Here is a 22,963-nt window from a genome sequence, read left to right as displayed (position 1 = left end):
TCTCCCGAGTAGCAAAAAAAGGAAAACATCTACATCCTCAGTTGTTCTCTTACATTCAGTCAGCCAGTCAAAGTAGGCTTTTCCTTTGTCACTTTGACACAAAGCTGACCTGGAGCCTTTCATTTGTTTTCTGAATCAGGGCAGCAGGCTTCTACCACCTGCTGCTTAAATCCTTCCTGGATTCAGGTGATGCGGGGATATTAAACACGAAGTCTTTAGTGTAAGTGAGCCCAGCTTGAATAGACTTCAGTCTCTCCTCCACACAGTCCTGTGTGGGTTCAGCATTAAATATAAGTGTAAGTGTAAGAATAGAAGCAAGAATAGAATCCCACATCATGCATGTTTCCATTGACAGAATAATGCTGACAGTGTGTCTAGTTTAAGCCCGTAGTTCCCATAATAACATTTGGGGACATGGTCTCTAAGATTTTCAGAATTAGGATATAGTATTCAATGTAGAGCAATTAATAAACTTGCTTCGCATATTACTTTAGTCAACCCAATGGTTGCTCCACAATGGTAGAAAAAAAATGATGTTTAAATATTTCCTGTACTAGTTCATAAGAAAAACCACAACCATTCTAGTTTTGCTTCTTCACACGGGGGATCAGGATATTGTCAATATTTTAATTGAAATGCTATTGTCTTAGCTGTTCTGTTTTGTAAGCTATTGTCCTGCAGGTCGATACTTCATCCTCCCCTTTGTGGTACAATCACCTCGAAAGGACTGCAGCAAATGCAAAGAAACACAGATGCATCGGCCGAAAGGCTTGAGAACAAAGACGTTGCAGTGTGAAAGTGTAGTATTTTGCGATTACAGTAATCTTGCCTTTCTTCTTGAGGCCAATCCCGTCCAATTTAACACGTTTCCTGTTTGCGCTCGGGGTCCAACCAGCGGAGCGGTTGCATGAGCACTAATCAACACACGGAGAAGAAGCCTGCTAGAGTTAAGATGGCGGCGTGTGGGTGAGGAGGCTGGGATCTAAACTCGAGGATTTTCGCCATTAAACGATTCCTATGAATCCGCGTATACACGGTCATCGAAAGAACAACGATTTCTACATCTTTCACACGTCCGCGTGTGACTCCGGATTGACCCCATGACATCTATACACTTCGTGGTTCACCCGTTGCCGGGGACCGAGGATCAGCTCAATGACAGGTATTTTGTCGCGGCCTGTGGAAAATAATAATTCCATTCCGTGCGGGGTATGGTTGATAGGGTGCGATATTGGCATTGCCAACGATGTTGACATTGTCATGCGTGTTCACTCGTGTTTAAATAATTTAAATACCCCCCCACCCCACCACCCCCTCCTCCCTGGGCTGAAACGAGGCCCGGGTCCTGAACAATCCTCGTTAGCTCACTGCTAGCTAAACAGTCGGTCCAGTGCTAGCCAGATGCTAACCCGTTGAGTGGACATCGTAGGACTAACGCTAGCTAACACTAGCAGGCTCCCTTGATTATCTGGAAGGGTTGGCTCTCAGTCAAAGTTGAGATAGACAATGCGGGTTGGGGGATGGGGAAAAGAGAGGGAAATAAGGGTCGTAAAACACAACTTTGTTGAAAAGATGGGAGTTTTCGTATTCAAACCACACATGCACTCATTTGACATGTGTCAGTGTTTATTTTGTAGGTGTCTCGTTGATTATCATGATCAATGAAGTAGCTAACGTCAGCTAACTGGTAGCTAGCAGCTAGTGCTAGCAGGCTAATTCGCTGCCACGCTCTTGACAAAGCCAAATATTTGTTCAGCGTTAATGTTATTTTTTTGGCATAGTACTATTTTCCAAGGTTTAGCGACGCCATTTACTTGCACGCACCGTCGGATACCATGATTCCCCAATTGTACCCCTTTCGAACATTGCGTACCGAGATAAATATCTAAAATATGCGGTGAAGCACAGTTCGCAACATTGCATTCACAGTAATCCCGTTATCCACTTTGGTAAAGGGGGGCAGCCGAGGCTTCTAAAGTCTGTATCATCGATTCTGTAATCATCAGCGTTCACGTGATAATGCACTTTATTTCTTCACTGTTAACCAAATACCTGGAGCATGCTCGGGACCGATGATTGAATTGCACACGCAATGGTTAGTGGTGACATGCTGCTGGCATGCATCACACTCTTCCATGGAGATCCATTCAGAGCATTTTGAAACTAAAGAGATCCTTGGACAGCCGTAGTTGGGCAAAGACAAATCGATGTAAAGCGTGAGACCTGTTTTTTTGGCAGAACATGTGCTTTATCATGAACCTATTTATACCACCCATTGAGATTGAACTGATTAATGAGCTGTTCTACTTACACAAAGGTGGAGAAATGTTTTTCAAATGACCTTGAGGTTAGGAACTGGGCACTGGCTCAGAGTTTGCGAATGCTTTTTACAGGTTGCTGTACTGCCCGACTCTGGAGGCCCAGCTTTTGGTGCCACTGACAGGCAAGCTGCGTTACTCTGCTGGCTAATGAAAAAGTCACTCCAGTGTCTTTATAGTTTTTGACCATGGGTTCCTTGAGGAGGTCATGGCTGTTTCATCTCCATGCATGCATGCTGCAGTCACCATGTGCTGCTGCCCCCCCCTTCACTCTCGCTTCCCCCATGAAGTCAGCAGTTGTCAAAGCAGATAAGTGCCTCCATCTGAAGATAAAAGGCTCGGCACATGTGAAGCGATGCCTGGCGTGAACCTCCAGTCAGATTTCCTCAACCAGGTGCCGTTGGTTTATGCTGGACCTAACTGAGGTCTGCTTTGACACATGCGTTTAGCACAGTGCAATAACCAATGGCTTTCCCCCGTAGCGCAATCAATTTTTTAATACGTCTTTGCTGTGCTTTAGTGAGACTTTTTGTCCTGCCTACAGTGGGGTCGTTTGTTTTGATGGGTAGTTTAGCGAATGGCTGACCTGGATTCTGCGTTAGTACATTTATCTTACCTCCCTGTAGTGTTTGGACTGCTCCGTGGTCTCTTAATATGCTTCTGTATTGTGAGGAGAGTTCAACCCTTCTGCTTAAGCTGTGTGCCTAATATGAAAACATTCTTGATTGCTTGTTGTTATGGGTCTGTTTATTAAGGTTTGCAGCTGGTATTGACACGTAATTCTTCTTCTGAATTGTAAACCCTCCATAACTGCACTGCATTTATATGCGAGTTGACGTCTTGCCCTCTTCAGGTTTCGTTATTCCTCACAACAGGTGTCCCCATTGCTCTTATGTCTGAGCGTAGTGACCGTCCACCTGTGGAGTACATGGTTTAGAGATGTGTAGATTCAAGATGACAGCGAGGAACAACTGGTTTGAGGAGTTCAGGGTTGATTAATGACACAAATCAGAATACAAAACGGACCACATCTATGGTTAAGTATGTATTTAGTTTGTTTCCTATATTTTGGTGTATATAATGTGTTATTTTGGTACAACACTTGTTTTACACTCTTTAGTGAGGTGGTTGGAGATATTATTTCTTTTACTTTCTACATGGACAATGTTGGGCTAGCCTTAGATATGCTACTACCATGACCTGCATAAGCACTAAACAGTCTGGACTGAGTCATCCATATAAAAAAGACCTTCTAAAACGCGTAATAATACTTTTAAAACTGTTTTATTATCCACTTTTGGATTCTGGATTATTTGTGGATCGCGGTCGTGACCTGATTGTGGTGACCTTGTTTGAGACAGGCCACAGAGACAGTTTTTTTTTCTTCTGTTTTTGAAGTGATATATTCTTCAAAGTTAATTAAGGGTTTTATATACACAAAACCAACAGTTGGAAAAAGTTACCCTGACCCATTGACATGGTTGTGAAGGACCAGAGGGAAATGGTTCAGTACAATTTCCTCAGGTTTTGCCACTGGAATCGACATCATTTGGTTTTGCAATAAAATACACTTAATCTCCTTTTTCAGGCTCCGCGAGGTCTCGGAGAAACTCAACAAGTACAGCTATAACAGGCAAGTTTGGGTCAGCGTGGAAACACTGCTTTTTTCTAATTGGATAAATTGTTGCTGTTTTGTAATTGTAATGCTAATTCTCTATATTGTCTAATTTTTCTTTGTCGGCCTTTCCTCCTTCCCCAATTCTCTAATGCAGTCATCCGCACCTTAGTCTGCTGGAGCAGGCCACCCTAAAACAGTGTGTTGTTGGTCCAAACCATGCCGGATTCCTCCTTGAGGTAATGCTACGAGACATTGCATCATTGGCATTAACGAAACCCTTGCTACAGACCGTAGTTCATAATGAATGTTTATTTATTGGCCACCAAAACTGAAGGTATCGTATTGAGATTTAGATTCAAACCCAACACTAATATTAGATGGCATCTGCCTTTTTGCTTTTAAAACACTACCAGCGGACACAGAGCGGGCATCCGCAGCGTCCTCCCGTTGGACGGTCCCGCATCGAAGTATTAAACCGAGGGTGTAGCGGCGTTCCTTCCGTGTTGTTTGTCATTAAGCCGCATTGAGCTGCAGACACGTGACTCAATTTCCTCACGTGAATGACGGCAGATCGTTTGCATCGGTTTGTCTTTATTTTACGCAGCAAAGCGTTAACTGAATATAGAAATAATAAATGATGTCCCCTGGTAGATAAACGATATGCTCTCGTGCCTCATGCAGCTCTTCTGTGTTGCACCTGCTGTAATCATGACATCAACACATCGAGACAAACGAGCGTCAATCCAACATAAATGCTTTTCAATATATGTTGCGTATCTTTAGTTCCTGCACAATGAGCATGAATCTAAAATTAAATTTGGAATCGGGAACATTGATTACCAAAATATGTTGGACATACAAGGAATTTGACATGGCGGTTGGTGCATAACATCAGACAGTAAGACAATGGACAACAAAACCGATGAGACAACATAGTGATTAATGTTCCACAAATTCCAATTAACTAACAGATGCATAGTTTGAAGTTTAAGTGTTTTTTACTTATTTATATTTACAGTATTGTTTAAACAGTTAATCAATTTTGCTTGGCATTAAAAAAAAACTGTTTAGTAGTGGGGAAAAAAACACAAACGATAGCCATCCCTATTCCTCGGAGCCACCGCTGACGGAGCGCACGTCCCCCCCAGATTGTCAATTAACATCCTTTAGGTTTTAAATCTTAAAGTCTGATCCAAGAAATGAATGATTTCTTCCAGCGTACAGCACCTCTGAAACAAATGAATTTAGAGCAGGCGGGCTGTAATTTGTGGACAGCCATAGATAGTCAGATGTGAAAGACCGCTTTGGGTTGTTTTATGTTTGGCTGGATACATGGTTCAAATTCCTATTTGGATCATCTCACCCTCTCAATATAATGAATAGTTGGTTAAATTTCAAACGTGTGACATTGCAAACCATAAATGCCTCTTTTAGGATGGCCGCGTGTGCAGAATCAGCTTCGCTGTCCAGCCGGACCGCCTGGAGCTCAGCAAACCGGATGGTGGCGATGGGTGAGTGAGAGACCTCTTTTTAAGATTGGATACAGCCCGGAAACTGTTAATTTTTTGGGACCGACGTGGGAAAACGTATTGCTCAGGGAGATGTCGCACAAGATGCACTGAGCATGCTCTGGCCGGTTGCTGTTGCCTCTCGGCCGAGTGCAATGCTGTCGGACGTGATCGCCCCTCGTAAAATAATTCTCGGGCTGTTATCTTAAAAGATTGTAATCAAGTAGAAGAGAATAACAATTTTTGAAAATGTAGGTCTGTTCGCAAAGGAGTCCTCCCAACTGTGAGTGGGGTGACTGGGGGATGCTTTGGAGTGGGGGGGAGATTATGATGCACAAGTCATTCTCACCTCAGAGCTGCTTTATCCTTCAGCTTTTATTCCAATCTTCACAACAACAAATCCTTTCTATAAGCCAGTTCCTCTTACCGTTGCTACAATTTCAGAGCCTTCAAGGCCCCTTTAACTGTAAAGTCTTTTTTTCCCTTGCTACAGCAAAACCCTTTTGTACCAATTATATTAACAGCACATTGGTACTGTTAAAATGATAAAATGACATATCTCAGTCTCTGAAATCGCGTGCAATAATTGTTGCTGATGCGATATTAATTTGACATATAAATGAATGTCACCAACATTTAAGTTGATCCTGCTGGCGATCGAAGCCCCACGTTAAACCTCCCCAGCTGCCGCGGCGCGCTGGACATGTTTTCTCGAACCCGACTAGCCAAGCCTGATGCTTTGCCCGATGCTCCGCCTGCTCAGTGTCCCTTGCGCTTATTATTTTTTTTGTTTTTCACATTCCAATTCTAATATCTAACCATTCTGACAAATATAACGTTCTTTGAAATAGTGTACTTTTATTACTATGCTATTTTATTGTCATTATGTTCAGTGGCATAAAATCGTCTGAAAATTGCAATAATATCGCAATAAATGTCGGTGTAATAATCTCACAACAAATATTTGATATCGTAACAGCCCTACATTCAAGTAAACTACTTTTGGCCAAAGGCATTCCATCATAAGAAAAGTTTAAGTAGGAGAAAGCTGTTCTCCCAGCAGGAAGGAGTTACAGCCAACTCCGATTGCCGTGTGTGTTGCCAGGCTAATGTCGTCGTTGCCCCCTCCCACCCGCCACGCTTTTTCCAATATACCAGTAAAGAAAGAAAATGACTCCCAATATGAGGGGTATAATTGAGCAGACCGTGGGTGAAATTGCGTTCTGACCCAGTCAATAAATTGCAGTCTTTGGGTTTTGGACCTGTGTGCGACCCATGCAGATGTATAACGAATCTCCCATCTTTTGTTTCCAGTTCAAAGTTGAGCAGTGGTTCAGGGGCAGGAAGGAGCTCCAGGCCAGGCAGGACTAGCGATCCGCCCTGGTTCCTGTCTGGCTCTGACACACTGGGCAGACTGGCAGGCAACACCCTGGGGTAAGTTCTGGAAGGGTTGACGCCGACTCTGTGAAAGCTCTGTGTTTAGAGAGCTGAGCTGTATTCCCCCACCTCGTTTGTCATGCTGAGGAGGGAACTTGAGGGTGCAGTAAAATGTAATAAAATGTGTCCACCACATGGCAAACATCGAAGGGCACGGCCGTGTTTATCGGCTCTGCTCAATTTGCAGTCTTCTTAATGCTCATGTTGATCATTGGAGGTGAAAGTAAACCAACTGGCAATTTAAACAGAATTTGTGCATAATGCTTTATCCTACTATACCAAATGTTTTCAGCTCTGATAATGCCTGATTAAATTAGGAGGATGCCGGAATATCGTTTCTCTCCCACTGACCCGTCCCCGTTGTCAGGAAGGCAGCAAATCCCTTCCTACCCAGACCTGTCTGTGCTACGTCTGCTCTTTGTCACATGCTTTGTTTTATCTGACCACATGGCCTTGCGCTCCATGTGACAGGAGTCGCTGGAGCTCTGGCGTGAACGGCGCCACCGGAGGCAGCGGAAGTGGAGGTGGAGCGGGGGGAGGCGGAGCCGGGGGTGGCAGTAGTAGTAGTGGCGGCGGCGGTGGAGGCGGAGGCGGCGGCGGCACGTCAGGGAGGTCGTCAACGGCAGCGCGGGATTCCCGCAGACAGACTAGGGTGATCCGTACAGGGAGGGACCGCGGCTCGGGCCTGCTGGGTAGCCAGCCTCAACCGGTCATTCCGGCGTCTGTCATCCCTGAAGAACTTATCACTCAGGTACCGCGTGTGTGTGTGTGTCTGTATATGTATATGTAAGTGTATCTTTGAAAGACAAAAACAACCAAATGGTTTAATGACCCTTTCTGTGCTTAAACTGTACCTGCTGCGCTGCATTCACAAGTAAGTGTCGATCTGTTTCTAATACGTAGTTGTGTACTTTTCGCCAGGCCCAGGTAGTCCTTCAGGGGAAGTCCAGGAGTGTGATCATTAGGGAACTCCAGCGGACCAACCTTGATGTCAACCTCGCCGTCAACAACCTGCTGAGTCGGGATGATGAAGATGGCGATGATGGAGACGACACAGCCAGCGAGTCCTACCTGCCTGGAGGTTTGTCAAAAATGCTAAACGTAAACAAACAAAGGTCATATTAATAAAAATAAGTGTTGTGAGTGAGCTCTGCATCCTTCTGTTTCTCGGTCCCACGCAGAGGATCTGATGTCACTGTTGGACGCAGACATTCACTCCGCCCATCCCAGTGTGATTATTGATGCTGATGCAATGTTCTCGGAGGAAATCAGCTACTTTGGCTACCCTTCTTTCAGACGCTCCTCACTGTCGCGCCTGGGATCCTCCAGAGGTAACTTGACAACTCCTTTCTGACTAGTGAAGCCGGTAGTTGGAGAGGTTTTCCGCGCCTCTCTGATGGCTTTCCTTGTGATGATGGAGCTTTAATTGCTTAGTTTTCGGTAAACAATTTGAAAAGCAAAACCACAGATACATTTTCAACAAGTTGAGCTAATTGTTTTTTGTGCATAACAAAAATGGCGTGCGAAGAAAATACATATACGATTTTCCCCTTTGCCGAATGTATTGTTGAGTTGTTTTATAAAGTAATGTGTTTGGTGTTACTGGCTTTAAATGTTTGGTGTCTTATGCTGCATGGCTGTATTACATACTGTGATCTCTCTGAGAAAGGCCCGCTAGGTCCCCCATATCATAACAGGGACCCTTTAAGACAATCTATTCTAAACCACCGTTAGCCCATATGCATGCTTTCTTTCCGCCCATCCACTTCCTCTTCTACCTCACATCTAACATGAGCGTGCAAACTGCCCCCCCCCCCCGGTATAGTTTAAACTGCCCCTCAATCTTCAGCAAATTAGGTTCTAAAGGATCCCTTCTCTCTCTCTGTTGCTATCCTTAAAACTATGTTGACGGGTCTTTCCCAGAGAGTGGCTTACTTCTATCTCGCTGGTGTGACCTTATTGCATACCAGTTCTCCTTCTTCCCTTAGAGCGCGACTCCGAGCTGTTGCGTGAGCGTGAGTCTGTGTTGAGGTTGCGCGAGCGCCGGTGGCTGGACGGGGCCTCGTTCGACACGGAGCGAGGCTCCACCAGCCGCGAGGGCGAGCCCAGCTTGGACAAGAAGAACATCCCGGTCCAGAGCCCTGTCTCCTTGGGAGAGGAGCTCCAGTGGTGGCCTGACAAGGTGGGAGGAGCGCAAGCATATATGTTTATTTAAGAACATAGGAATCCACACCTTTTTTACGTTGCATTTGGGGTTTTGACCATTCTCGTTTTCCCTCTTGAGATGTTGCTGAGACTTGATTGCTGATCCGCGAGTAGAAAAATGAATTTCTTTGGACAATTAGGGTGACGTTTTGCATTCCCTCACATTTACTGAGATCTTTAATTTTTGCTTTCATAGGATGGTGTGAAGTTTGTGAGCATCGGAGCCATGTTCTCAGAGTTGGTGGCCGTCAGTTCCAAAGGAGAGCTGTATCAGTGGAAGTGGAGTGACCCTGAACCCTACAGGAATCCTCAGGTGGAGAATTCAGCCCATGTGAATGGAATTACCTAAAACTGCACAATAAATTAACATCTTACTTTTTTTTGGCAAATTACAATGTTATTGTAGCATGTTTAATTGCAACAACAGGCCATTTATTCCACTTTTCTGTTTGTTCCCTCAGAGTTCTTCCATTCACCACCCGCGGGTGTCCTTCCTGGGCTTGGCCAATGAGAAGATCACCCTATTGTCTGCCAATAGCATCAGAGCCACTGTAGCGACAGAAACCAACAAGGTAGATTGTGATTGCTCCCTTTGTCTTGACAACACGTGTGATCGGCTTCCTTTTTGGTAGCAGCACTCAACCACAGGATAAGTTGTGTAACCATACAATGTTGTCTGCCTAAAGAAATGTTTCTGAAGTGATTAATCAATCACATTTGCACTACAAATATATTTATTGAAAGAATTATCCGTGTGTGTCTGTGTGTGTGTTTGTAGGTGGCAACCTGGGTGGACGACACACTGAGCACAGTGGCCTCTAAGCTGGAGCACAGTGCTCAGGCTTTCCCTGAGCTGCAGGGGGAGCGTATGGTGTCGCTGCACTGCTGTGCGCTCTACACATGTGCTCAGCTGGAGAATAGCCTCTACTGGTGGTGAGATGGAGAAAAACGTTTTGCATGACATCACATTGAACAGAATTGTTATTCTATGTTTTGAACAATAACATTGCCTCCCGAATATTGCCATAACATTGTTATCCTGACAGGTGTAGCGGGAGTGTTCATCAAAGTCACACGCAAAACAATAGGTTATTACACTTTTCTTTTTCACAGGGTTATTGATGGGGGAACATTCTGCGTTTTTGTTGAGTGCTTAATCGTGACTCTTACCAGAGGCGACAATATGGATGTCTTTGTCAATTTAATGTGACACACGTTTTACATCGCAGAAAAATATCAATGTCGCACTGCTTGTCGTCCGTGTACAGGGGTGTTGTGCCTTTTAGTCAACGGAAGAAGATGCTCGAAAAGGCCAGAGCCAAGAACAAAAAGCCTAAGTCCAGCGCTGGCATCTCCTCGATACCAAACATCACCGTGGGAACACAAGTAAGACGGTCCTTTGTATATTTATAATACTTTTTATGGGTTTGTCTTGAGATGTTTCTTCATGTCCCGGTGGCTTGCGTTTTGTTTGAAATCCATTTTCCCGTCCCTCCCTCAGGTGTGCTTGAGGAACAACCCCCTCTACCACGCCGGCGCAGTGGCCTTCTCTGTCAATGCTGGGATTCCCAAAGTGGGCGTCCTGTTGGAGTCCGTCTGGAACATGAACGACAGTTGCCGGTTCCAGCTGCGCTCACCAGAGAGCCTCAAGAACATGGAGAAGACCGCAAAGACCCAGGAAATCAAGTCCGTAGCATTTTGTGTAGACGATGCATTTTTTTCATATATTTCATTACAATTTTAACCACAACTGTCAGACATAGACTTCAGTCCCTGTGATTGCAGAAAGTAGAAATTCAGGAAACTGAAAGTGATCTTTTTCTCAATGCGTAGGACGGAGACCAAGCCAGAGCTGGTGAAGACTGAGATGGGTCCCCCTCCCTCCCCGGCATCTACCTGCAGTGATACCTCTTCCATAGCGAGCAGTGCCTCGCTGCCCTACAGTACGTCAGCTTCGCTCTCCCTCTCGACCTCTAGGTCTCACAACAACACTCGTCTCTCAACTTTCCTCTCCATCTCCCAGGCACAGAATCAATTTCTTCCTCACTCTGCGCTCTCATTACTCTGACTTTGAAACAGATGGTGCGCAGACTTTTATCAGCACATTTTTTCCCCTGCCTGGTTTCCTGTGTATTGCCAGCTGTTTTTTTTCCCCCCTCATCATATGAGCCCTACAGCTCGGCTGTCTGTTGATAAGTCCTTTTCCCTAGTCCACCTGGTCACAGCATTGTTACAGTCCTAGTCGGTGATTCCGCACTATTTAATCACTAGATGTGAAAACTAAGTTTTGTATCTGATTATTCTGTGATTGAAGCATTAATTGTCAGTATGCTTTTCTGTCGACAGAGCGAAGGCGTTCCACCCCGGCTCCCAAAGAGGAGGAGAAGGTGAACGAGGAGCAGTGGCCACTCAGGGAGGTGGTGTTTGTAGAGGACGTTAAAAATGTCCCTGTGGGAAAGGTGGGTGCATCCGAAATGTGGCAGTGCATAGACGGTGTCAGTGTTTGCAAATGCGATAAAGTCTTGTAGTGCTGGTTATCCCGGATTTGTTCTGACATTTCTTAACGCATTACCTTCATGTCCTGGGTGTCCTAGGTACTTAAAGTGGATGGCGCGTATGTAGCTGTGAAGTTTCCAGGGACATCCAGCAGCATGAATAACCAGACCACCGCCGCTGCCGCCGCCGCCGCCGCTGCTGCTGCTGCCGCTGCTGCTCCCACAGACTCTGACCCATCATCACTGTTGCAGGACTGCAGGCTCTTGAGAATAGACGAGCTCCAGGTAGACATCAATTGTTCCAATTGTGTCTTTATTGCAGTGTATGTAGTTATGCAGGCGAGAGCCCCTCTCCATTCATATTGATGCAACTTTTTGTTTTATGACAGGTGGTCAAAACTGGTGGGACTCCTAAAGTTCCGGATTGTTTTCAGCGCACACCTAAAAAGCTTTGTATCCCAGAAAAAGCTGAGATTCTGGCTGTGAATGTTGACTCCAAAGGTGAGTTTTTGTCTTCATTATGTCTATCTGTATCCTTGATATAGTCTTTCAAAAAATGTATTTTTAGGTGTGTATATCTTCTTTTTCCAACCCGTACACATCTCTCCACCCACCAGGAGTTCACGCAGTTCTAAAAACTGGTAACTGGGTGAGGTACTGTATCTTTGACCTGGCCACAGGCAAAGCCGAACAGGAGAATAACTTCCCCACCAGCAACCTGGCCTTCCTGGGCCAGAGTGAGCGCAATGTGGCCATCTTTACTGCAGGACAGGTGAGATAATCTCCCCAATATGTGACATGTTTTGGTGGTTTGGCACGTGCCTTGTTGTATACAAATCTAAACTATGATTTTTCTCCCAGGAATCTCCCATCATCCTTCGAGATGGAAATGGTACAATCTACCCCATGGCTAAAGATTGCATGGGTGGAATAAGAGATCCCGATTGGTTGGACCTGCCTCCTATAAACAGCCTGGGAATGGGAGTGCACTCTCTGGCAAACCTCCCCTCGAACTCTACAATTAAAAAGAAAGCTGCTATTATTATTATGGCTGTCGAGGTAAACTTAAGCTTTTTATAAATGTAAACTAAGAATAAAAATCTGCTTCCATCCTTTTCTACCCATAAATCTGACTGAAAGACCATAGCTGTTCAAATAAGCGACAATCATCTATGTACCCTTTAGAAACAGACTCTGATGCAGCACGTTCTGCGTTGTGACTACGAGGCGTGCCGGCTGTACCTGGTGAACCTTGAGCAGGCTTTCCTGTTGGATCAGGGCGGCCAGGCCCTCCGAGCCCTTTTGGATCATCGCTGCGATGGAAACCGCAACATCCTTCACGCGGCCGTCTCTGTGTGCTTCCCTGTTAGCAACAAGGAGACCAAAGAGGAGGAAGGTAAGCAGGCACTTTAGAGACGTCGCTACTCAAAAGTAGTTTATTTTTTATTTTCATGTCACATTTCTTACCAGTTTTGGACGTTGCCATCTTTTTTTAGAAAGTTTGAAAAGAAAAGAATGAATTTTTCTCCAAGCACAAATGTTTGTTTTTGAGACTGCCGCTGTATCAGTTTGATTACCTGTTTCCCTGAGTCTCTCTTCTCCATGCAAAGTGACGTGCCGTTTTGTTCCAGAAGCTGAAAGGTCAGAGAGAAACACATTTGCAGAGCGTCTATCTGCTGTGGAGGCAATTGCCAACGCCATCTCTGTGGTTTCAAGCAACAGTTCTGGGAATCGGACGGGCTCCTCCAGCAGCAGAGGGTAAATGCTCATTTATGCGTTTTTTGCACACTGCTCCCCACGGCTTTGAATCCAATGTTGTCCATTAATATGAAAGCTCAAGCAACAGTGCTGGTCTTGATTTCAGACCCATGTTTTCTTTTCACGTACTGTCTCCAGGCTTCGTCTGAGGGAGATGATGCGGAGGTCTTTGAGAGCCGCAGGTCTTGGTCGTCACGAGTCCGGCCCGTCATCCGGTGACCACCAAGACCCCGTTTCTCCGCCCATCGCCCCACCAAGTTGGGTCCCTGACCCTCCACCCATGGACCCTGGTCAGTGCATCGGTACAACATTGTAAAATTAGAATAATCTTAAAATCAGATAAAACTATAGCGAGAAAACAGGATATTTAATGAAACCACTGCTTTAGTACAGTGGAGGTGTCTCAACAAGGCGTTACAGACAAAAACTTGATCCTTTTTCCACAGCAGCGTATGTGGGCGATTTCTGAAGTTAGACAATCCTGATGGACTGAAAAGATTATAAACTCATGTTGTGCGAGCCTTAGAACGGATCTTGACAATTTGTATTCCACCGTCTCACTGGTGCTTTGTAACACACCATCCACATCAGGGCAGCCTCTTGAGTTGTGTTGCCGCAGATGTCCGTCTAAAGGCGGTTTGTTTTATTTCTTAAATTGAACTGAAATCTAAAAATATTTTATTTATTCAATAGACGGTGACATCGACTTCATTCTAGCACCAGCTGTAGGTTCACTGACCACCGCCTCCACTGGGACGACCCAGGGACCCAGCACCTCCACCATCCCCGGTACGTTACATCTTCAGCACGCCAGGCTACGGCAAATGTTTTTTCTGATTTCTTTTTTTGTTTTTAATAGGTCATTTTTAAATTGCGTTGTCTTCTATTGGAGCTTAAAGTTGCGACTGACTAGTTCATAATAAGACAACAAAGAGAATCAAAGCGCTTCAGATGATTCTCTTTAAATAGGTTCTATATGACATACTGACATTATCCTGTCGTCTCATTCTTTGTCCTCCACTTCAACAGGGCCGTCCACCGAGCCATCCGTGGTTGAGTCTAAAGACCGGAAGGCCAACGCCCACCTGATCCTGAAGCTGATGTGTGACAGTGTGGTTCTAAGGCCACACCTACGGGAGCTACTCTCGGCAAAGTACGCTTTTCTACTTCTATTATCATCAGAGGTTATTGTACACATCGAATGCTCTTACCCTTCTTTGTCTGTCCCTCATGTGTGTCCTTGTTTCTGTTTGACAGGGATGCCCGTGGAATGACTCCGTTCATGCTGGCAGTCAGCGGGAGAGCTTATCCGGCAGCCATCACTGTACTGGAGGCTGCTCAGAAAATGTCCAAGGGTAATTTAAGAAGTCCTCATTGGGTTTTAAACTGGTTTCTCATTTGAATGAGATTCTCATTGGTTTCTCATTTCCGCCGCAAACTAAAGACACACCTCTTCAGACTCTACCTCGACTAAAGACTAACAAATTGCAGCACTTAAATTGTACTTGTGACGTCACTCATCTATAGCAAATTGTAAATTCGCTTATTTGAGGAAATTGCACTTTCTTGTTTCTTGTTCTCCTGAGTTTGTACCCTATGGTTGAATGCACTTATTGTACGTCGCTTTGGATAAAAGCGTCAGCTAAATGACATGTAATGTAATGTAATGTAATGTAATGAATGGTTACTGTTTGCATTAATCCTAACCATTGCATAAATGGCTGCCTAGTATCGTTCACATTATACTGAGAACATATTCTGACTTTTTTGTGAATCTCATGTAATTTAAAGGGGGTGAGGCAGCAGCTGGGACATTGGGGGTCATCTGCAGTGTGAATCCTGACCTATTTAGCCGCCCTGCTTACAACAGTTAGCTATGTTGTAACTGGCATTCCTCCTGTTTCAATATTTTCCTCCGAATGTCTGACACAGTGGGTGACCCGGGCATTGCAGAGAAGGAGGATGCAGACACTGTGTTCACGGAAATGATTTGCCCCTCTGGAACCAACCCGGATGATTCGCCTCTCTATGTTCTCTGCTGCAACGACACCTGCAGTTTCACTTGGACTGGAGCTGAGCACATTAACCAGGTCGGTCTACAATAAGACAGGGAAAGCACTGGCCAGGAGAAAGTGACGTGTTGTAGGCACGTCACAACCACGGCGGCTCACTAGTCCTGCATGGCCTGGTTATGTTAAGGATGGCGGTTTTCTTTGATTATAAGGTTTAGAGAAAGTTAAGTAACTGAAAACCTAATCAAATATTAATCTCATTTGTGCTACTTAGGAGCCTGTTTTTGTCAACCTTCACGTATGTTTTAAGGTTGTGGGAAAAAAAGTTATGGATAAGTCATGGTAAAGTCTTTGACATATATTAGCAGAAATGTGCATGAACCCTGAATATTGTTTGGATAAAAGTAGGTACATTGGTCTTTTTCATCACAATGACTTTGCATTTAGGACATCTTTGAGTGTCGGACCTGTGGTCTGCTCGAGTCCCTCTGCTGCTGCACGGAGTGTGCAAGGGTGTGTCACAAAGGACATGACTGCAAGTAAGTCCTAGTTGTTAGTCTTGCCATGACTTTCCCCCCGATTTCATTGCATTCAACACTATCATCCTAACTTCGCTGCTGTTCTCTCCCAGGCTGAAGAGGACGTCTCCCACAGCATACTGTGACTGTTGGGAGAAATGTAAGTGTAAGACGCTGATCGCCGGCCAGAAGGCCGCCCGTCTGGATCTGCTGTACAGGTTACTCACAACCACCAACCTCGTCACAACACCTAACAGCAGGTAAGGCCACGCTGCTCTCTGCGCACTTCAACTGTCACTTTCTTTTTGTCTTTTGTGTACTTCATAATTGGCAAAACACAGCAGGAAATTCTGGCTGAAATCAGCTTGATTGTGTTATTTGGACACAGAAGCTGCTTGATATTGTGCAACCGAGATGGACGTGATATTTCTGACAAATCTTTTTTTTTTTTGCAGGGGAGAGCATATATTGTTGTTCCTGGTGCAGACTGTTGCCAGGCAGAGTGTTGAGCACTGTCAGTACAGACCACCACGCATCAGAGAAGACCGGAACCGCAAGGCTACAAACGCAGAGGGTAGGTTCTGAAACCCTCGTCTGTTTCCCAACTTATAACCATCGGGCAGACTCCTCACCATTTACATGAGACTATTTCCCCCACTCGCCTTTAGTACTAATTATGCTGGGTAAAAAGGGTTCCTTCGAGGCATCTGGCATATAACCCCCTTCTTTTTCTTTCCTCTCTTTCAGACTCTGACATGCCAGACCACGATCTAGAACCTCCCCGCTTTGCTCAGCTGGCTCTGGAGAGAGTCCTGCAGGACTGGAATGCCCTGAAGTCTATGATCATGTTTGGCTCCCAGGAGAATAAAGACCCGTAAGTATCTCCGGGAAACCTTGCCCACAGCAGTCAGGGTTCGTACCAGGAATCAGGAATCATTCATTGCCATAATATGTCAGACATACAAGAAATTTGACTTGGTGCGTAACGGCGGACGGTACGACTGGACGACAAGACAACAGTGCACGAGGAATAAAATAAAAAATAAGGCTATGGGTTAGTTTAAAATAAAGGAGTTAAAGATAAAGTTAAAAAATAAAGTGCAAGTGTACGGTCATGGAAAACCTGGGAAAGTCATGGAAATTTGTTGTATTTATGTTTGTGTGGTTCATTTAAGATACGTTTGAAATAATTCATATGGTTTTAAAGCGAGACGCTCCAAATATAAGCAGGATTCTCTCGTACTCGCAGCTCAAATAACTCTCACCGTGGTTGTGTGAACGCACCTTAACTGAAAAGTTCAGTGGCCGTAACAAACAAATTAAACATTATGAGCAAAGTGTCAACTTAATATACAATAAAAAAATTATGTGACACAGTAGATAAACGATATGCTCTCGTGCCACATGCAGCTCTTCTGTGGTGCGCCTGCTGAAATGACGTCAATACAGCGAGACACACAGCAATCCAACATGAATGCTTTCAATATGTTACATCTCTTTAGTTCTACACAATGAGCAGAAATTAAATGATTAATATTCCCAAAAAGTAATTATATATATATATATATATATATATATATATTAGTTATACCCTTCCGACTCAGCATACGTACAGAGACTGTACGTATGCTGTAAACAGGTCATATATTGTCCATAATTTGAAGTGGGGAAAAATAAGGATTGGTTCAGCTGCTGTAGGCACATACTTTTAAAAGTATCCTTTTAGCACTTGCATCAGGATAAACCCAAACGATACTCATCCATAGTGGATGATTTGTAAACATAAATAAACACTTTCTTGTGGCCATATTGAATGTAGGGACATACGGTATGCCTTGGAATTCTCATTGTTTAATACTACATTTTCTCACTTTTTTTTTTTCATTTTCTCAGATTTCACAAAATTTGGGTCCTGGAAATCAATTGGTCAAAATATGTATGAACCCTGAGCAGTAGAATCTGGATGAGTTTGCCGCTAAAAGAACTGAATTTTACGTTTTTCTTTTATTACCTCCTAGACTTAGTGCCAGCAGCAGAATTGCCCACCTCCTGCCTGAAGAGCAGGTCTACCTGAACCAGCAGAGTGGCACCATTCGCCTTGACTGTTTCACCCACTGCCTCATTGTCAAGTGTGCTCCTGACATCACTGTAAGTCGAGCTCGTTTGTGTGCGCCAGAAATGAGACAATTGTTGTCCCCCTTGTCTTTACTTATTTGACACAAAGGTAAGCAAAATACATACAAATACTTAACTTGAGCGTGTTGCTTTTTTAAAAATATAGTTTATAGACACCTTGCTGGGTACACTAGTAAAGGAGCTGCAGAACAAGTACACTCCAGGCCGGAGAGAAGAGGCAGTTAATGTGACCAGGAGGTTCCTGCGTTCCGTCGCCCGGGTGTTTGTCATTCTCAGCGTGGAGATGGCGTCATCAAAGAAGAAAAAGTAAGTAACCAGTAATGGACATGGGATGTAGGAATTCATTTAAAAATGGCTCAATATGGCTATATAATGACATTCATTACACTTTGGTTTATTTTTTTTCTTCTTCTTCTTCCCCAAGCAACTTCATCCCTCAGCCTATTGGGAAATGTCGGCGTGTTTTCCAAGCACTGCATCCCTACGCTGTGGAGGAGCTGTGTAATGTAGCCGAGTCGCTGATTGTGCCGGTGCGAATGGGTATCGCGAGGCCGACTGCTCCGTTCACTCTGGCCAGCACCAGCATTGACGCCGTTCAGGGCAGCGAGGAGCTCTTCTCTGTGGAACCGCTGCCCCCAAGGCCCTCACCTGACCAGTCCAGCAGGTCTGTTGGTTTCAGTGCCCTCATTTTTCCTTTCTTTATTTCCATTATTTTGTTATGGAAGGTTGCAATGGGCTCATGTTGTATCAGTTTGTTTGGTGAGAGCTTCATGTTAATGTGCCCAAGTGAAGATGAGAAGCCTTTTATATTACGGAGTCGCTTGCTTGATTTTGATTTGGAGAAGAAACCAAAGTCTGCAAAAGATTCCTGATTTATCTTATTCACTAATGACTTCTGTTTTTGTGCTTCGTCCCCCAGCTCCAGTCAGACGGCTGCCTCTTACATCATCAGGAACCCCCAGCCTCGGCGCAGCAGCCAGTCTCAGCCTACCAGAGGGAGAGACGAGGAGCAGGATGACATTGTGTCAGCAGATGTGGAAGAGGTGGTGAGCCTCATTATATAATCGAGAAGGCCTGCAGGTCAACCCATGTATATTGCTGAAGTATGATGCCACCTAGTTTTGGCTGGAATTATGCATTCAGAGAATTATAGAACGACGCCTCTCAGTAACCGTAGTGGACCGTAGATGACAACCAGCTACAACCCCAATCTACCAGCACTTTAAACCGCACATTAAGACCAATGCGTCCGTATTGGTAAAAGGAAGTCTGAATCTATGAATAAATTTCATAACTGATCCATTTTTTGGAAAATTTAAATAATGAAATAAGTCATGCGCAGGCATCTTCATAGTTCTGTAGAGTTGGCGCGGGTTGTAGCTAGTTGTCATCCACGGTCCACTACGGTTACAGAGAGGTGTCGTTTGAGTTTTATCTCATAATTTTGACTTTCTATCCCCTTCTTTAGTGTGGAAATGAGCTTCTATAGTTCTGTGAATGCATAACTCCAGCCAATCCAAAGACTGGCTTTCAATTGGGTGTAGAGCTGCAATGGTGACTGGCTCCGCCCCCTTACTGTCAAAAACAGCGAGCACACAGAAAACACCTTTGAGCGAGTGCAACGAAATTCACATTTTGCAAGCGAGCAAACATCCCGCTATAGACTCGGATGTTTGATTTCCGCGCACGCATGGACCTGATTTGCGCTCTCGGATTTTGAGTGATTTGCCTTCATAGAATTTACTCATTTTCATTCCAATCATTGTATCATATTGGGTGAGAATGGGAATAGCGCTTGTCTCAAATGTCGCTTATGATCTGTTTTGTTTGTCTTTCAGGTTGAAGTTGTAGAAGGAGTAGCCGGTGAGGAAGATCATCACGATGACCAAGAGGAACAGGGAGAGGAAAATGCGGAGGCAGAAGGCCAGCACGACGAGCACGACGAAGACGGTGAGACGCACCCTATGTTTTGAAACCAAGGGATTTAATGACGCTGTTTGTGTTTCGCAATCTTGTAGCACCCCACAGCGAGTGAAACATCTGTTTGTCATTGCCTCTGCTCTTAGGAAGCGACATGGAGCTGGACCTTTTGGCAGCGGCTGAAACTGAGAGCGACAGCGAAAGCAACCACAGCAATCAGGATAATGCCAGCGGCCGCAGGAGTGTCGTCACGGCAGCCACAGCGGGCTCGGAAGCAGGTTTGTCAACAGCTTTTTTCAAACCTTTTGTTTAGATTTTCTTTAAAATCCCCCTTCACAAAAGTGTAATGTTCCTTTTCTTTGTTTTTTTTTAGTTTCTTGGTCGAAATCCAGTCAGCATTCCTATTGCCCTCTTAATCTTTCCAAATCTTTGAGGCTCCAACTGCTTACTAAATAGAAAATACATTTCTGTCTTGCTGCACCGTGGTATATTTTCCTTGAATTTCGTACTTCTGCAGTCCTCAGAAAATCATTGGTACTCAGCATTTTGGAAATTATTGGGATTAATGTTTGGAGAGCTAATGATACGGCAGACAAAGTGGTCCCTGGCTGAATACCCCATGTATTTCATTCGCAGGCAGTAGGGTGTCCTTGGCATTTCCTATTTTTGGTAGGAGCTCCTCTTTACTTCAATGCACACACAGATGTCAGGGCAAGAGTGAATTTATAAAGTGCATACAGCTTCCTGCTGAGAGTTCCTTCACTTTGTCCCTTTCTCACATTACACCATTATCGTCTTGTCATTTTTAACCAAAACTCATCACAAGTGTTTGTCCTTTTCACCCAAATAACTCACTAATCAACTTTTCACAACAGCTTTTCCAAAATGGTGTGGTGTTTTTCTCCTCCTTGGTCATCTAAAATGTCTTTCTTGCTAATGATGTTCAGAATATTAGTACATTTGAGACATTGCTGTTCTTCCTCCCTTATGCCATTTCCAACCTAATTAGAAAAATATATAAGTGATACATGATGCTAGTTTGCACAAGGGGCACACAGTGCAGCTGTTGTCTTGACTTCAGTGCTGTTGCCGTCACATCATTGTCGTTTGGCCTTGTAGTGGTGTGATTCACTAACCCGCACTCCTGCCTGGATAAATCTGATGACCGACAAAGGATGGGGAGCTGAGAAGAAAGCAAAAGCCATTAAACTGGTCTTTCTTTTTTTCTTCATCCCAAATCATCCTCCTCTCCTCCCTGAAGGCGCCAGCAGCGTTCCGGCCTTCTTCTCAGAAGATGACTCCCAGTCCAATGACTCCAGTGACTCCGATAGCAGCAGCAGTCAGAGCGACGACGTCGACCAGGAGACGTTCCTGTTGGATGAGCCGCTGGAAAGGACAACTACCGCCTCTCATGCCAACAGTGCGGCCCAGGCTCCCCGCTCCATGCAGTGGGCCGTTAGAAACACGCCCAGCCAGAGGGCCGCGGGGAGCGCTCCCTCCAGCTCGTCAACACCTGCTGGTCAGTGAATCTTTAGGATTTCCTTGTGTGAAACGTCTGTTTGCGTTTCCACATGACTGTAATGTTTTCTATTTTTTTCTTTACAGCGAGCTCTACTGGCCTGATCTACATCGACCCCACCAACCTGCGACGCTCCAGCGCCATCAGCTCGAGTGCGGCGGCTGCGGCGGCGGCCCTTGAGGCCAGCAACTCCAGCAGCTATCTGACATCTGCCAGCAGCCTGGCCCGGGCCTACAGCATCGTCATAAGGCAGATCTCTGACCTCATGAGTCTAATTCCCAAGTACAACCAACAAGTCTACACGCAGTACCCTGCTGCTGTGAAGCTCACCTACCCGGATGCTGTCAACCTGCAGGTAAGATACACTGTCATCAAAATACTCTTTTTGAATAATATTTGTTATTAATCTGTTAAGATTTTCCTAAGCAATCACTGATCAAACATTGCTTAGGTTTAGAATAAATCCATACACCATGGCTATCATTTGAGCATAAAACCCATGTAAAACCCTCCAAATTAGTATCTGTGTACTCTTATATGCAGGGCAGTACCGAATATCCTTTCTTTAAATGTGATACTACTTAGGTTTTTTTTAATTGAAGCTTCAAATGTCTAAAAGGATATGTCATCAGCAAAAACAAAATTAAGTGATTGGATTAAGTAAATTCATATCTTTTTTATTAAATAAACTTTAATGAATATAACAAGCATGAGAACAGTTGGGTTTATTGCGGTGAAAATGTTGTTCTATACCATTTTATATAATTACATCTCTTGATCCAAAACACTTGAACTCTCTGGAGTTATTGGAAATGTTTGGAACACGCAAGTCTGAAACAATCCTACGCAGCCACCACTGGAATAAAGTTCAAGTGTATTAATAATAACAATAATGTAGCCTGATATTTTTCTGAAAAACTAAGCTTAGCTCCATAATTATAGATGCTGAAATTGAGGTTCTGGTTTAATTTAACTTGTGTAACTTTGGGGTACACGGTAGGAAAATTCAACACAACTAAACTGTTCTGAGAAGACGAGCACAACCGAAGCTAATCATGAAGTTATTATAATTAAAGACAATAGTACAGCATTGGAAAATTCATCTTTATCAAAATATAGTGTTGTCCCCGTTGACCAACTTGTATCCATTATATTGTGCTGTGAACTCCAATGACAATCTGAACATTGTCATGTTTTTAATTGTATCAGCGTAATGAGTTTATTAAGCGTGTAATGTTTATCATTTTGTTGGGAACAGAACTATGTTGAAGAGAAGCTGATTCCAACCTGGAACTGGATGGTGTCGATCATGGACTCCACCGAGGCTCAGCTGCGTTACGGCTCGGCTCTGTCATCGGCTGGAGACCCGGGTCACCCCAGCCACCCGCTCCACGCGTCGCAGCACTCTGCTCGCAGGGAGCGTATAACGGCCCGGGAGGAGGCCAGCCTGCGCACCCTTGAGGGACGCAGGTAAAACAAAACAAAAAAAAGCTCTGCATATTCAATGAGCACCAAACTG

The 22,963-nt window shown here is 44.5% G+C and overlaps 1 protein-coding gene across 50 annotated transcripts in view; it reads left to right on the top strand.

Annotated features, from left to right (window-relative positions):
- The first annotated feature begins 572 nt into the window (after positions 1–572).
- Positions 573–22,963, top strand: part of ubr5 (ubiquitin protein ligase E3 component n-recognin 5) — a 30,912-nt gene continuing 8,521 nt past the window's right edge. For 15 of the 50 annotated variants that reach the window (XM_078095520.1, XM_078095518.1, XM_040165004.2 and 12 more), the window contains exons 1-42: positions 921–1,162; positions 3,907–3,951; positions 4,091–4,172; positions 5,371–5,447; positions 6,759–6,878; positions 7,353–7,632; positions 7,803–7,962; positions 8,063–8,212; positions 8,852–9,063; positions 9,283–9,399; positions 9,548–9,658; positions 9,865–10,019; positions 10,133–10,174; positions 10,355–10,472; positions 10,588–10,772; positions 10,920–11,029; positions 11,433–11,545; positions 11,681–11,866; positions 11,971–12,082; positions 12,199–12,353; positions 12,443–12,640; positions 12,767–12,977; positions 13,213–13,339; positions 13,478–13,629; positions 14,033–14,128; positions 14,369–14,492; positions 14,597–14,694; positions 15,272–15,429; positions 15,799–15,890; positions 15,983–16,129; positions 16,325–16,443; positions 16,617–16,743; positions 17,888–18,017; positions 18,151–18,311; positions 18,430–18,669; positions 18,925–19,051; positions 19,844–19,955; positions 20,072–20,203; positions 20,562–20,594; positions 21,187–21,444; positions 21,531–21,799; positions 22,703–22,914. In XM_078095520.1, the coding sequence (XP_077951646.1) occupies positions 1,101–1,162; positions 3,907–3,951; positions 4,091–4,172; positions 5,371–5,447; positions 6,759–6,878; positions 7,353–7,632; positions 7,803–7,962; positions 8,063–8,212; positions 8,852–9,063; positions 9,283–9,399; positions 9,548–9,658; positions 9,865–10,019; positions 10,133–10,174; positions 10,355–10,472; positions 10,588–10,772; positions 10,920–11,029; positions 11,433–11,545; positions 11,681–11,866; positions 11,971–12,082; positions 12,199–12,353; positions 12,443–12,640; positions 12,767–12,977; positions 13,213–13,339; positions 13,478–13,629; positions 14,033–14,128; positions 14,369–14,492; positions 14,597–14,694; positions 15,272–15,429; positions 15,799–15,890; positions 15,983–16,129; positions 16,325–16,443; positions 16,617–16,743; positions 17,888–18,017; positions 18,151–18,311; positions 18,430–18,669; positions 18,925–19,051; positions 19,844–19,955; positions 20,072–20,203; positions 20,562–20,594; positions 21,187–21,444; positions 21,531–21,799; positions 22,703–22,914 (5,915 nt within the window). In that variant the 5' untranslated portion in view covers positions 921–1,100. Of the gene's footprint in view, positions 1,163–3,906; positions 3,952–4,090; positions 4,173–5,370; positions 5,448–6,758; positions 6,879–7,352; positions 7,633–7,802; positions 7,963–8,062; positions 8,213–8,851; positions 9,064–9,282; positions 9,400–9,547; positions 9,659–9,864; positions 10,020–10,132; positions 10,175–10,354; positions 10,473–10,587; positions 10,773–10,919; positions 11,030–11,432; positions 11,546–11,680; positions 11,867–11,970; positions 12,083–12,198; positions 12,354–12,442; positions 12,641–12,766; positions 12,978–13,212; positions 13,340–13,477; positions 13,630–14,032; positions 14,129–14,368; positions 14,493–14,596; positions 14,695–15,271; positions 15,430–15,798; positions 15,891–15,982; positions 16,130–16,324; positions 16,444–16,616; positions 16,744–17,887; positions 18,018–18,150; positions 18,312–18,429; positions 18,670–18,924; positions 19,052–19,843; positions 19,956–20,071; positions 20,204–20,561; positions 20,595–21,186; positions 21,445–21,530; positions 21,800–22,702; positions 22,915–22,963 lie in introns of all 50 variants that reach the window. The other 35 variants (XM_078095526.1, XM_078095521.1, XM_078095519.1 and 32 more) reach the window with 15 other exon arrangements.

Source organism: Gasterosteus aculeatus, chromosome 20, assembly GCF_964276395.1.
Source record: "Gasterosteus aculeatus chromosome 20, fGasAcu3.hap1.1, whole genome shotgun sequence".
In the NCBI taxonomy this organism is placed as follows: domain Eukaryota; kingdom Metazoa; phylum Chordata; class Actinopteri; order Perciformes; family Gasterosteidae; genus Gasterosteus; species Gasterosteus aculeatus.
This window is presented reverse-complemented; position numbering and strand designations above follow the sequence as displayed.